General features: G+C 48.6%; 2 protein-coding genes across 3 annotated transcripts in view; both read left to right on the forward strand.

Annotated features, from left to right (window-relative positions):
- The window catches only part of BLK (BLK proto-oncogene, Src family tyrosine kinase), a 44505-nt gene extending 38315 nt beyond the window's left edge, over positions 1-6190 (forward strand). For both annotated transcript variants that reach the window (XM_057427751.1, XM_057427752.1), the window contains exons 11-13: positions 2387-2537; positions 5350-5481; positions 5847-6190. In XM_057427751.1, coding sequence (XP_057283734.1) covers positions 2387-2537; positions 5350-5481; positions 5847-6055 — 492 coding nt within the window. In that variant the 3' untranslated portion in view covers positions 6056-6190. The remainder of the gene's footprint in view (positions 1-2386; positions 2538-5349; positions 5482-5846) is intronic.
- The window catches only part of FDFT1 (farnesyl-diphosphate farnesyltransferase 1), a 133826-nt gene that overhangs the window by 17494 nt on the left and 100956 nt on the right, over positions 1-15376 (forward strand). The gene's annotated exons all lie outside the window — the stretch shown is intronic.

The raw sequence follows: 15376 nt of genomic DNA on the forward strand, positions 1-15376 counted from the left end.
GGTTTTGGTGACATCATTACCACAGAGACTGGTTTGATGCATTTTGATGCAGCAGGAAAGTGCCATAGCCAGAGCAACCTGCACTCAGCTGTGGTCACAGGGATGACCCAGAGCAAAGCTGTTTGCCAACATTATACCAAGCTTTGAGGCAGCAGCAGCAGAAGTATGAGTATTCATGCTTTTATTTAACTCAACACTGGGAGCTGCATTGAGCATGTGGAGTAATGAAGCATTTTGAGGCAGGAGTATGGAAGTGTCTGGGGAGAGGTCAATGATCTTCCCTGTACCAGGCATGAGGGTAGTAGAAGTCTGATAACACGCTGGCTGCAGGAACACATGGGAGAAACCCATCCCAGGGCAACTTTGTGCACCCAAACCTCCCGTCTGAATCAAGGGTCGAAGCCTTGAATGTAACTGCACGGCATGGCTTGAGCTGGCCAGAAACCCACTACAACTCCCAAATAGTCCCCACAGCGGGCATCATCACTAGAGTTGAGCAATTGCACATGGACATCACCTCTCCATGGTCACCTGGATACACTCACCCTGCACACCCCTATCACATCCCTTTATGCTCTTCGCAGCATCCTGGCCTGGAGTAGCTGAACACGGACCGAACCCACACACCCCAACAACACAATAACCCACCGAAGCCAGCCACAGATCATGGGATAGGAAGGATTTTACCCATCCCTCAAGGCATGGGTGTCAGTCGGAAGGACATCTTTCACCATTCCCCCTCTCACCAGCACCGCCTCTTCAGGGCAGAGATTCCAACACTCACTAAGTAACTCCCAGGGGAGGAAGAGGAAAAGGGCAAGTTTTGGGCTATTTTGCAATCAGTTCATCTGCGGTGCTGGGCTGACATCACAGCCCAACAGACACACAACCCTCTTGAGCACAATTTTGGATCCAATAGTATCCATCAGAGTTAAAATTAGACATCTCTGGGCTGATGCACTAGATCCTGTGGCCAATCTCAAGGGTGCATGCTCAAAAGCATTCTGGGCTGGAACGGGCCCATCGAAGGGTACTATCTTGTTAACATCAGGACAGGAAATTACATCAATTCTTCCATTTTCCACTGAAGCAAACAGCACTGCGCTGAAGGGGTGTTGACACAGGTTAGAAACACAGCACTGGAAAGTATGTGTTGGTATCCTGTTTAAAACCACATGTAAGTCTAGATGCTGATGTGAATCTGTATGAAGTGGAAAATAGCTCTGCCCTCACCCACAGACACATAAAATCTTTAATGAGTATTAACCATTGTTAGAAGAGGTTGCACACATCCACTCACCTTCCTGATAAATGCCTAACCCAAATCTGAGACTCGACTGATAGAGCAACTTTGCAATCTTTGTTTTCTACATGTCCCAGCACCCAGCAATAAAAGATTGCTGTCATCATTTATACAGCTCATCACACACCAGGCACCTCCCCAGGGCTGCTCCCTGCTCCAAGGAGCTAAACACCACAAGATGAGTTTGGGAGCAAGAACATCCCAAAGCAAAGTTTGGAGATGGTTAAAGAACATCCCAAAGCAAAGTTTGAAGATGATTAAAGAACATCCCAAAGCAAAGTCTGGAGATGGTTAAAGAAGGCAGCGCATGCCCAAGACAACAGTACTGGAATACTGTCTATCCCAGTCAGATTTTGATGGATATCTGGGTGTTCTGCTCTAATGCATCCTGTAGGTATCAGAGGGGAGAACTGTTTTGTGCTCTGGGTCCTAGTCTGGATCCAGCACAGGGAAGAAAAATATAAATCTCAGTTTTATTGTGGAGGGATCCCCAGGGGTCTCCTCCCCATCCCAAAGCAGAACAGTGAGGAAGAACAGAGAAGGCTACTGAAAAGCATCTAGCTGTCCTAGATCTGGACTTTGCTACTGTAACTGAAGGGTGGATGAGTGAGAGGTTTTTTTTCAATTGGCATATTTAATCTGGGCTGTTTGTGATGAAAATACCAACTGGAGAGGAGAGTCTTGTGGCAGAAACCAGGAATCCAGTGATGTGGTTTCAGGTTTGCTCCAACTTTCTGTGTGTTACAGCAGACACGACTCAGGGCTGTAACTTCTGAGAGAGTGATGCTTCTGTTCTGCTTGACTTGTCTGCTTAAAGCTTTTGGTTGCCAGGTGTATACTGGTAGAGCTGAACATACACATACATGGGTATACCTATTTATGTATGTATGTATCTGTCTACCTGTTTATCTATCTGTCTGCTGATCTATCTGTCCATCCATCCATCCATCCATCCATGGAGCATGCATGTCTATGCCCATGGAGGCATATGAGCAGCCCTATACACATGCTCTGGTTTTATAAAGGTGGGTACCTTGTCATGGGGAGGTGACTGATGAAGGCAGCCTCTTCCTCCTCTCCTAGGTGGCAGAGGGAATGGCGTACATCGAACGCATGAACTCCATCCACCGTGACTTGAGAGCTGCCAACATCCTTGTCTCAGAGACACTTTGCTGCAAAATTGCTGATTTTGGCCTCGCCAGGATCATCGAGAACGAATACTTGGCACAAGAAGGTGGGTGTCATTCCCAGCATTGCTTCACCAGCACATTACCCTTAGCTCTAATCCTCCTGCTATGAAAACGTGCCAGGATACGGGGTGTCCAAGGGCTGGAACCAGGCACAGGGCACTCACCACTGCCAATGGCATGAGACCCAAGCCCCCATTGCTGCCATTGTCAGCACCCAGGCAGCAGGAAGAGCAAGACAGAGAGCCAAATAATTGAGCCCTATGAGAGGCAGCAGTACTTAGGGACAATAAAGAGCAAGTGAGATTTGCAGAAGGAAAAGGGAAAAAAAGCCTTTTGGCAGTGTCTGGGGCAGTCCTGTTGAATCTCAGGTTGTGTCACTGCAGAAATTTGACCTCCACTAACAAAACCTGCTGCCTGTGCCTACGTGTTCTCAGTGAGTCAGCCCAAAGGGAAGGAAATAGCAGTGTAACTCAGTCACTGCACTGCAGAGGGAAGCTGGATCCACAAATCGGGACCTGATGGCAGCTTCCAGATGTTCCAGGCAAACCCAGCCCAGACCAGGTCCCTTCAATAACAAAGGGACAACTTACAAAACATAGGAGAAGGTTGGCAGCTGGGCAGGTATTTCTTGTCAGAACAAAGCACCTTGAGCATCTAAACCAAACCAAACCAAAGGCACACAAAACCAGGTGTTTACCATGTTAATGTGAAATCTCCTTATAACTCCACCTGCAAGACCAAGCCCCTTGCTGGGCCGGAATACCTGACTGGGAGGTGGACAGGAGAGCATGGCCATGAGAGGTGGTAGCTGCTTTGGGTGGTGCAGAAGTCCATCTACAGCCATTTGACAACAGAGTTAAGTCGAGTTCCTCTGCAACAGCTTTCTCTCTGCGCTTACCTCTGACTCTAAGGTCAGTTAGGAGATCACGTAAGCCAGACTGCAAAGAGATGTTATAGGTCATCGGGGAAACAAGCAGAAATGATTGAAATAGTTTTACATGTTGAAATGCATGTATCATAAAGTATTTTGGGACAGCAAATGGAAAGTTTCCTATCTTATAAGAAAAAATAATCTATTCAATTTCCTTACCACAGAGTACTTTTTTATAGGAAGATTTATCTTCATCCCAGCTCTAGAGGAGGACAGATTTCCAAAAGTTGAAAATCTTCTAGTAGATGCCACTTATGCCAGACTTAATTGCTTTATTACAAAGTAGTAAAAGCTTGAAAATGTAACTTGTGTAATGGCATGAAGTAGTACTGTGAGATTACTGTGATTTTTTTAAGGCAGTTTTTATCCTTAAGAGGAGTTCTGGTGAAATCAGTATGATTCTGTTAACATACCCAAAGGAACTACATTTCCAGTGGAAAACAGTTCCTATCAGCATTTTTCCAGCTAGCTTTAATCTGAAAAAACAACTGCCCCTCTATCTACTTTGAACAATTTTCACTTCATAGATTGCATTTCCGAGCCTCGTCAGTCTACTTGTCAGAGAATGATGTGCAAGAACAAAGGCACTTATTTCACACACTGCATTTAGGCCTTCAGTCCTGAAAGTATATATACAAATAAAAATGTGATTTCCTCGCAGCCTTTAACACATTCAGTTCCTACTTATCAAAGGCATTTGGGTTTGAGGTTTTTTTGGCCTTAGCTGAACAGAAATGACCATTGCAAAATGGTCATTGCTGTCCGCAGAGTGCATAACAAGAACTTAGTGCACAAAATAAAATGGGGCTTCTTTTGTTTTTGATAGATGCATGAAGCTTTAAGAACTGGAGAATTTATACTTGCTGTATTGTTTATGCACTTTTCCTGAAAACAGACTCCTTCCTTCATACAGAATAAAGTCCTACTGTCGTCCTCAAATAAAGCTGCTTGAGGCATTAGCTTTGAATAGCACAGACACATAGTTTGGGCTACAGAAACCCACTGGTTCCTCATGGCATCATTCTACATAAAGAGTGATGGGTCTGTCATAAGTGCTGATGGATGCTCAAGGGCTGCTGCAAGCATGGATCACTCCAGCATCGTACCCTCAGCGAGCATGGGTCAGCTATCCTTCCATTCCTGGCTTTATTCCTGAGATCCCCCATCACTAAACACACAAGAGATGTAAAGATGTTATAAGAATGCATATTCCTCTAACTTCATCAGCAAAATAGTCTACCTAGAGTTTTTTTAGTATTCGCATTATCAGTTACATAAGGCACTAAGTTTTTTCATTATTTGGCCTCTGTGTATTGGTATCAAGGAATGTTTATGAGCATATACATGTGAAAAAGTATTTTAAGATGAAATAGCCTTGATTACAATGGAAAAAGAACCAAGAAAGGCAAAGAGATGCTAAGTAGAAATGACATCTTAGTGAAAACAGGAGACAGGCAACAATTACCTCCCTCTGGCCCTATCACAGAATCATAGAACCACGGAATGGTTTGGTTTGGAAGGGACCATAAAGCTCACCCAGTTCCAACCCCCTGCCACAGGCAGGGACACCTTCTACTAGACCACGCTGCTCCAAACCCCATCCAACCCGGCCTTGAACACTGCCAGGGATGGGGCAGCCACAGCTTCTCTGGGCAACCTGTGCAGCGCCTCAGCACCCTCACAGGGAAGAACTTCTGCCTAGGAGCTCACCTAAATACTAGAAGGAAAATAAATAGAAGGAACTGTGATGTTATCTCCATAATGCCACAGTTCCTTCAATAAGAAGTCCCACCACAGCCCCCCGACACAGTCAACAACCTGCAGGACCCAGGGCTCAGTTTTGAGGAACAGCTTGCCCATGCCTGTGGGAGCAGAGGGAGATGCTGTTCCTCCACTTGCTATTTTGTTTTGCTTCCTCTGGACAGGTGCAAAATTCCCGATCAAATGGACGGCACCAGAAGCCATTAACTTTGGAGTTTTCACCATCAAATCTGACGTGTGGTCCTTTGGGATCCTCCTGACAGAAATCATAACCTACGGCAGGATCCCGTACCCAGGTATAGTGCATGGCAAATATGGGAGGAGTGTGTGTTGTCTTCAAAGTATCTAGCACTGCTTTATGCCTGAAGGCACATACCCAAGTGTAGACACGTGTGCCCAGACATGCACGCCTGTCTCTTCATGATGGGATTCCTTTCCTAAGCTCCATGAACCTAAGATAGATACGACTTAGAGAAGGGAGTCAGGGAGGGGACAGGGGGATGGAAGGGGAATTGCAGCCCTGAAGGGATGGTTCCCAACTGTGGCCCAGCATCACAGTCCCTCATACCCCTCCATCTCTGCCTGGATGTGAGCCTCCAGGAGCACTGAGATTCACCCTCAGGGTGATGAATAACTCCTATTCGGCTGTGTTCCTCTTAAGGGATGACCAACCCCGAGGTGATTCGCAACCTGGAACGGGGCTACCGCATGCCCTGCCCGGACATGTGCCCCGGGGAGCTCTACAACATCATCCTGAAATGCTGGCGAAACAAGCCTGAGGAGCGCCCGACCTTCGAGTACCTGCAGTCAGTCCTTGAGGACTTTTATACCTCCACAGAGCAGCAATACGAAGCAGAGCCTCAGCAGTAACCCACCGTCTTGCCAGCACCCGGAGGAAAACCAACACCCTCCGATGGCTCAGTTCAGGCCTTTCCCTTTCTCCTGTGTGCCACCACAATGCATTTGGAGATAGGGAATGAGGAGGGACACAAAGAAGGTGGATGCTGCCAGCTCTGTGCTTATCACAGGGACAAAGGAGGTGGCTAAGAGATGGTGCAGCTCCTTCTTCATCCGCCTTGGAGGCCTGTACCCACTTTGCAGAAACTGCTTCTGTCACAGAGGGGAGCAAACTCCTTTGTGACACACCTGGATACAGAAAAGACCCTCAGCCCTGCAACTGCAGCCCTGGGAAGAGGGGAACATGGTCGGGGTGGTGGTCCGGGGGGTGCACAATCTCCCCCCTCCTCCTGATGCCACTGGTGGCAATACTACAGCCTGTTTCATACCATGGGCAGGGGTGGGATCGTGTCCTGTCTGCACCTCCTTGGGCCACACCAGGTCCTCAAGCTGTGGCGCAATCTCTCCAGGTGGTGCCACCCCTCTGCCCTAAGTCAATAATAAACAACTGGATACGACCATTTCCCATTTCTTCATTCAGGCTGCAGGGTGCTCCCCGTGCCCATCCCAGCCCATGGATAAGAAGGGGAGAGGCCATGGGGCTCCACTGGCAGCGCGGGAGGATGCTGGGGTGGTACCGTGGGGCGGGAACGGGGGATGCCCGGGTGCGTGGCCCTGGAGCCCGGAGGTAGGAGAGATGTTCGTGGTGTGGCCACGAGATGTCCCTCCTTCCCCATAAATCCGGGTGGCGGCTGCACCAACTGCTGCGGGGGGACGCAAAATACACGTATTAAAATAACTTCGAAACAGAAAAACACCCTCCTTGGTTGGCCGAGCTCTTCACTGCACAGGCTCCTGATGCATCATGCCAGCCCCATGCCGGGTCCTGCTCCACACCCGGCACCAGGAGGGTTCAAATGCCACTTTCCCGGTTTCTGGTGCATCTCTGACCCACATCTCCAGTGGGAATGCCTACATCAGGATGCAGGGTGGTCTCCAGTCAGCAGCTGCACTGGTCTGTGGAGGGGAGGATGAAGAAAGAAGGTACAGATGGCACACTTGAAGGGGTGTTAGGACCACAGGAGTGAGCATCAGGCTGGGATCCAGGTGGACTATCATTCAGGTCATGGCGCTGAGCAGCATCTCCCCAGGATGCTTCGTGTGCTGATTTTTACCCCATAAACCAGGTTTTGAGTCCTTCTGTAAAGGGTGTTTTCCACAGTGTGACAAGGATGCTATGAGAAAGAAACAGTAGAGATGACCTGCGTGCCAGAAAAAATACCTGACCATCACGAACACATGACACAGAGTCCCCTGTGCACACCAGTGCTGCCTAGGAAGAAAAAGGAGTGAGAATCATAGAGACACACAATGGTTTGGGTTGGAAAGGACCTTGCAGCTCATCCAGTTCCAACCCCCTGCCACGGGCAGGGACACCTTCCATTAGAGCAGGTTTCTCCAAACCTCATCAACCTGGTCTTGGGAAGATTCATAACAAATCTGTAAAGACAACTGGGCTATTGGCAGCTATATTCAGTCCAAGGACTTGATCTTCAGTCTGTAATGCCCCTGTCTGTCACCTTTGATGAGACAAAATCCCCCACCATGATGCCAGCATTACTTCTCAAGTGTTTCAGATGGGAAAATGTACTTGTGCCTGGCTTCAAATGCTGTTTATCCCTCCTTAGCAGACCCACAGCTGGGAGAAAGAGCATGTAGGGAACAGGTTTAGCATTAACAGGAGGCCGAAGTCTCTGGAGATGGCTGGTTTGCCTAGCTTGGAAATGTCATTCCTTGCTTCCTGGGGGGGGGGGGGGGGGGAAGGAGGTTTTAATAGCAGCAAACAAGTATCCCAGACACAGGAGAAAGGGAACTGTGTGAGATGATCCAGCCTCAGAAATCCTTGATCCAGTGGAGACACCCTAGGCTATCCAGGATGTTTTCACAGGACTGGTGGTTGGAGGCCTGCATCCCTCTAGGACTGCACTGGAGCTGGATGGGAAACCTCAGGATGTGGAAAAGAGCATTAGGCTCCTGTGTTCACAAGGTAGGATTTCAGCCTCCTGAAGCATCCAAACATGAAGTCAAATCAACCCCAGGTGTCTCAGAGCTCTTTTCTTATCCCACCCATAACACACCTGATCTGCAACTGCCTTCCACAGCAGACCCATGGGCAGCTTTGCTCCTCGTGGAAGCAGATGAAGGTTCCACCACAGCATTTCTGTGAGGCATCAGAAATCACCCTCACGTGTACCAGGAACTCCATGCAGGATTTGCAGTTTCCTATTACTGAGATGAGTTGAAAGATATTTGACTCCTTGGCTTCTGTTGTAAAAAATGGGATTGCACTGAAAACTGGATCATTTGCGCTGGAACAAACCAGGAGGAAGAGTCACAGGGTGTCTGCTAAGCACTTGTGCATTGCGTTATCACCAAAGGCCAAAGATTCAAATATTGCAGCTCAATTTAGAAAGGAAATGGGTAATTTTATTGCCAATAGCAACAAGTGGCCAAGCCCAGGGTGGACATAACAAAGAGGCCGCAAGCTGTGCACACTGAGCACTGGCCACCATGGCCTTTTCTGTGCATGCTGCACAAACGTCTGTTGGGTGTTGTTCACTGGCATTCCAGGGGTTGGAGAGGTACCATGAGCTCCTTGAGCAGCCATGGTTTCACACAACAGCCACCAAACCCACTAGTAAAAGGACCCCATGGCTCTGCTACAGCAGAGGTTGGACAGAAAAGGACCTGTACTCCAGTGTCTCCTATTGACACGTACATCAAGGACTTCAGTCAGAAACCCAGGGGAGAAGTGAGATGCTACCTCCTGTGACCTGCAGCACAGGATGCAGCTGTAGTTGAGGATGTCTCTGGCCCCAGCAAGCTCTGCAAGAGCCCCTTTATCCCCATACCTCTGGCAGCCCTAGAGGTGTCTCTTCACCATGGGTGAGCTCCAGTCTTAGAGCAAGGGAAAGGTGGTAAAAGTGATGCAGGCTCTCAAATTCAGTTTGTGATTTGTGATCTGTCTGTAGCAGGGACCCTATCACTCATGCAAACAGCTCAGCTACAAGGACTCTTTGAAGCTACCCAAAAAGAGCATGATGTTTATTTTGTGCAGGCATTGGGCTGTGCAAGGTGTTTTAAACAGTTAAGAGGCAATTCCTGCCATAGACAGAGTATGAACTCACTGAATGGCCCAGACCAGGATTAAAAGTAATACCTAACGATATGGATCTTGTATAACAACCATGACATTCCTTTCATTTCACCTCCAGGTGCCAGGTGGTCTTTCTAAAGACCACTGGAACGGTCTTTCCAACTCTCATATAGAAAGACACAGGCCTCTGTTATCAGTCTTTGCTACAGCTTTTGCATGCCCCATCCTCTTTCGGCTGTGCAGCTAATGCCTGGTGTTCTGTTGGTGTTGAGCTCATCTGCAGTAACACCCTGTTTGCAAATGGTTTGAGGCTCTGGAGGGAAGGTTTCTGTGGTATTTCTTAGTTCCTCACATTGCAGATTTAGAAATAGCCCCATGGCTGCAGCACAAAACCTTCTGCAGGCATTAGCTGCACACAGTGACACCTTAGCAAAGCAGAGAGTGCATCTGGAAACCTGGAGCCAGGGCCATGGGGTGAGACAGGCATGGAAAAATCAGCAGGTGCTCAGGGGTGAGAGGTGGGAGTGAGAGGGAAAGCAAAGGAAAACCAGTGAGAGGGCAAGGGTGCCGGGAGCATCAGCCCTGAGGAAATCAGGAGGCTTCTCTGATGTCTCGTAGGGTGTGAGCTCCAGCTGAGGCTTTGCCCATAACCCAGGCAGTCATAGCAAAGTGGATTTTCTCATGTCTAATAGAATACTAAGCATAGCATACACTATAGGCTTTCCTGTATGTCTTTCAGAATCTGGGTTCAAATCAGAGCAGGACAAGATTAGCTGAAATGAAAGAGCAGAGAAGGGAGAAGAAGTGAGTGTACGGTCTTACCCATGGCATAAAGACCAAGGGCTTCTCAAGTAAGGCTCCTCTACCCTGTTCTTTCTTCCTATGCTATATTAACACCCAGTGACTGTGACTTTGGCTCACACTGCAACCCTGTGTGTGCAGGACTCATCCAGGGCAGAGGTAAAGATGAAAAGTCAATTACACTCCCAGATCTCTGGCTAACTGGGGAGCTGCTCTCCTTTCTGGGAAGAAGGCTGCCCATCACAGAGAGGTCTGCATACTTTAGCAGGGGACCCTGGCAATGGTGTAAAGCAAAGTGGCAATGTATCAAAGCCATGGCCTGGGAAATAAGCTTTTTCAAAGCCATCCCATGGTAGGCTGTTGTTTGGTCCTGAGCAGAACAGGCACAGCCTCACCAACAGTGCATGCTGGCACTGCCAGGAGCTCAGCACCTCTCCCAGGGTGATAAGTTAGGATCCCAGTGTCCCCACTGCTCCTTACAGAACAGGGTGCCTGGAGCTTGCCACGCTATCACCAAAGAGCGAGGCAGGGCCCCCAGGGAAGGGAGGTGGTGAGGAGCCCTTACCTTGCTCTTTTACCTCCACCCACATACAGCAGAGCAAATATCCCCTGGCAAATACTGCAGAGCAAACAAGGGCATCAGTGTCCTGCCACACTGAGCTCTGGTCTCTGAGCTGCCCCACCAAAGGGAACAGTCACCACTTCTGCACCAGGACGGCCCCATCCCTGGCCAGGCAGCTGGCTTACAGCCGAGGCAGACTACATCTGGCTTGCTCTTCCAAACAGAAGTCTTGGTTCAGAGCATCCCCAAGGGCTGGTAAAGCTCCAGGCTGGGTCTGGAAAGGGTGGATGGACATCCCTGAGCACCCCCTGACTGAAGGAGAGGCCATGTGTCACAGACAGGCTGAGTGGGTACCAGAGAGCAGAGATGTGAAGCAGAGTCCTCAGCAAATCTGCCCAAGGAAAGATCTCTCCATCCCAACCAGCCACTCAGTGCAACAACCAATCTCTTCCAGAAGCCAGGGAATCCCTCCATGGATAATGAGGCTCAAGGGGACCATTTTCTTTATATGTTTAGGGCCCATGGCTGCTCCAGAGAGGTTTGTGGGATGTGTCCCTTCCATCTTGCTGGGCTGCAGGCATCAGGACTGCAACAGTCTGGATAATTGCTCACCCATCAGTGATTTGAGCCAGGTATTACAACAACATCCCTGCTGAGTTCCTTCCTCTGCTCTCCTAGGGCGCTTGCTGCACCTACCCCCTGTTTCTGCCCATGACATCTGCAATTGCCCATCACTGGAGATGGGCTGTGATCTGCCATGGGTGCTCCTTTTCTAGGCTGCCTCCAGACTTTTTTTCTCCATAGTTTCTTTCCCCGATGATATGTTCAAGGTCACTCCCAGTTAAAATTAGCAGCTTATTCAGCATTAGAGAGAAGGGACAGCTCGTGGCCTGCTCGTGGTCCTGGGAGATGGCGTCAGGGAATCCAGCTCCCCTTGGAAGTGAGGGATCCTGTGCTTGATATCCTCACAGTAATAAGGAAAGGGATTGCAGCCAGCTCGCCCTTTCTGCCTTAAATTTGAGCTCCAGCTCTATACCTGCAAAGTGGGAAAGAGGAGCATCTCCCTGGAGCCCCCAGTTCCCACCACCAGCTTCTGAATGCCCCATTGTACCCAAGCCAGATGTTTTGCTGGTCATAATTGTGATAGCAAAAGAGTTCACCCAGCCTTTCAAATCTATATTAAACTCGTCCTCACCTGATCCCTCCCCTTGGCCTTCTTATCTTTCTTTTCTCTTTTTCCAGGGCTGGCTAAAGCCGCAGGGTGGAGATAGCAGAAAGCCAGCCATAGCAGAGAGATGGGAGCTTTGTTGTGGTCAGTCCTTTATCATCGGCTGGGCATGCTTTGGTCTGCCCACCAGGAAAGGGAATCAGGGCCCCAATCCCAGTTTGGTACATAGCCCAAGAAAGCATCCCCTGCCCTGTGCAGCACTGATGCTCAGGTAGCTTGTTTCTTTGTAACATATGCACCAAAATTTGGTCCCAAGGAAACATCCTTGTTTCCCTGATATACCAGTCGTTTTCACAGCAAATATGCTCACTTGAAGCTGTCAGGCACTCTTGGGATCAACAAACAGACACAAAAGAGGGGTAGGACAGACTCATAACACAAAATCTACAGGTTTGGTGGACTTCCTGGGGCAAACCCTGGATAACTGGAATGCTAAATACCCAGCCCAGAGGTTACTGCCTTGGAGAATAGCCACTGTCGTGAAACTCCTGAGCTACAACTCTCCTACACAAAGGGGAAGGGCTGGAAAGGATGAGGTTGACAGAAGCTGGCTTCAGGTCACCCCATGAGGGAGGAAAATGTCTCTTGCTGTAGCCCCAATTCTCTGTCCAAAAGGGTGAAGTTCACAGAGGTATTATGTTCCTTTGAACTTCAAGGAAATGGGCAGCTGAAAAGAAGGAACCCATGGATGTCTTTCCTCAGGGAAAGTCTGTAACATGAACGCAGCCCTTATTACAGGAGCTGAAAGAGATGTTACTAATGTCCCGAATGCAGAAAATGCTTCAGATTGGAGGACACATTAGACGACAAATAATCCAACTGCAAGGACCCACCACATTGAGAACACAGTTCATTCACTCGCATTTCCCAAAACACCTGATTTGGATGGATGATTTGCCTTTCATTCTGGCTTTTCCTTCCCAAAGATGCCACTCTTGAGGAAATTCTTCAGGGTGATGTGCAAAAGAAAACTCCCTGGAAGAAAGTCAAGTGGCTGAGTCTTTTTGGCAGCCAAGTCCGCCAAATGTGGACCTCAGCATGGGGTACCTTGCTTAGCTCTCATGTTGATGATCAACTCGGGTATTAACAAAACACCTCTCTTGGCCTCATGAGGGCCTGAAACATTATTGCTTCTGGATTTAGACATTATGATGGTCATCACTTCTCCATTAAGGGTCAGCAGGCAATAACAGGAAAGTGGGATGATATTACCAGCTCATAGTGAAGTCTTTGGAGGATAAAAACAATGAACATGGTAAGACGGTCACACTGTGAAGAAGTTTCAGTGCATGTAAGAATGGGGGTGTTCATGTGGACCAGCTTGACCAGTCATCTTGGTGTCTGGGAATGAGCGCACCTAGTTTGGACCTATCTGCTTCTGCTGGCGTTTGGTGCTCACATATCTGCATCCATCTGTGTATGATGTTAATAGGGACTGCAGTCAGGTTTTGTGGAATTTGAGTTCCTGCCGGGGAGCTCTGAGCAAATAGAGGAACTTCAGAGCAGGAATTTCAGTGTATTTCCAAGTTGAGAGTGGCATATAGGAACCCAGCCCAGAGCTGAGCTCACATGTTTTATTTGGGAAGAAACCCTGAAATAAGATCTGGCCTTGCCTACAGGTTCCCCTCTACTAAATACTAATGATATATGAGCAACAACAGACCTTCTTCCCAATCATCCCTACACACATGGTGTGCTGCTCTCCTCTGCTCCACAAGCTAGGGGACTCAACCAAGCCCCTAGCTCACTCATAGAGATGTATTAGGAAGGGTGAAGCCAGAGCTATGAAGGCAGTGTCCATTGCTAAAAGGACATCACCCTTGCAAAGAAGAAAGGAAGAATACAAAGAACCTCCAAGCCATAGGGATAAACCTTGACTGGATCGTGTGCTCTTGCAAGCAGAGGGATGTTCAGCTGATAGTTACTCAGAACAGGCAAATGTGAGAGCCTTTGCCCTGGCTTTCTTGTCCAGATCAAACCTTCAGAATGACTAGCCTGTCCCATCCAGGAGGTCAGAAATTAATATCACAACAAGCCCTTCTGTCCTTCCAATTGAACTCTGCCCTACAGCAAGGGTGTGCTCTGACCGTCCTTCTCTGCCAGCACCATGCTTTTGCCATCTTCATCTAACAACCTTTACCTTTGCCATATTCAACCAAGGACCTCAAGAGCCTCCCTTCTGCAAGACTAACACTGGTAGGGCTGTTCTGGATGGTGTTGACTCTTTAGTACCTTAAACTTTTGAGCTTACTCATTACAGCTGTGCTGGTAAGCTAAAAGAAGTGCCTGGCCTGTTCTCTGATCCTGAAGCCAGCTAGCCTGCTCTGGCCACATCCACACTATTAAATTCTCTCAGCTTCCAGAAAAGGGTGGACAGACCCAAAATAAGCTTTATGAACGGTCCCTGGTGTGTGCTGTCTCCAGTCTCACGCCCAGGGAGTGTTTAGGTCTGTGATGGTTGAGCTGGGCCAAGCTGATGCTGGGAGCATGTCAACAGGTTAGTACTGCCGATGATAAAATTCCTGGCTGTGTTGAGTTTACCAGTACAGATATATCCACTAAGCCATATTTTGCCTGAAATAACCAGCACTGGTTTTCATCTGGCAGATAGAGCCACCTCGCTACATGGGCCAACACTAGAGAGGAGGTTCATCAACCCAAGTGGATAGACTGGCAAAAAGCACCTCTGCCCTATGGACTGGTAATGATTCAGATCATGTTTAGCTACTCATATTGGTTCCCATCCCTGGATCTATATAGGCCAGGAGCCCCCAGTGTAGACTGTATCTCTAGATCTCCTCTTTTTGAGCTGTGCAGGATCGCCACACAGCTCACGTCGCACGGTAGGTGGTCCTCCAGCCCCACCGCATGGCCGCTTCCCTCTGATAACTCCGAGGTCTTAAAGGTCAACCCAAGGGCAGTGGGTGGACATGTATCAACCAGCCTCGACATGCTGCACTCCAGAGGTAGCTGTGTTTAGACCCAGCGACTCTCTGATCTTCAATAACCTGGCAGCAGCTTGTAAACAGTGGGCTTGACGTGATAGCATCCTCAGTGAGCAATTTACACCCTTCCCCCCGATCCCCCTACTCAGAATTGGCAGCCTGAAGAAGAGGCATGCTCAGAGCTAAAATTGCTGAGAGGCTCAGTTTGTGGTTGAGTGTCAGCTACGGTGGGGTGGGGAAGGCTGAAGGGGTGGAAGCACTAATGCATGTGCTCTACATGCGCAGATTTGTGTGTGTGGTGCTAGAGAAGAAGTGCTTCTAAACCATTGCCTTGGTTTCTTTCTTATGCATTTGGTCTGAGCCCTGGGAATGGGCTGTATTTTACTCAGAGGGCTTCTCACAGTCTTGCCCCCATTGGATGCGAAAGGATGGGATGTTGGGATGGTTCAGCACAGAGGGAATGCCCAACCAATGTCCCCCCTGAAGCAGGAGGAAGTCACAAAGGTGAATGGAGGGAGAGCAAACCACCACATTTCTCTGTCTCACATTGGACCATGGAAAATCCCTTTTGAACCTCCATCTCCAAACAGTTCATCCTGCT

This window comes from Pezoporus wallicus, unplaced genomic scaffold (assembly GCF_028554395.1).
Source record: "Pezoporus wallicus isolate ANWC-B61680 ecotype Strahan unplaced genomic scaffold, APGP_CSIRO_Pwel_v1 contig_6464, whole genome shotgun sequence".
Classification (NCBI taxonomy): Eukaryota; Metazoa; Chordata; class Aves; order Psittaciformes; family Psittacidae; genus Pezoporus; species Pezoporus wallicus.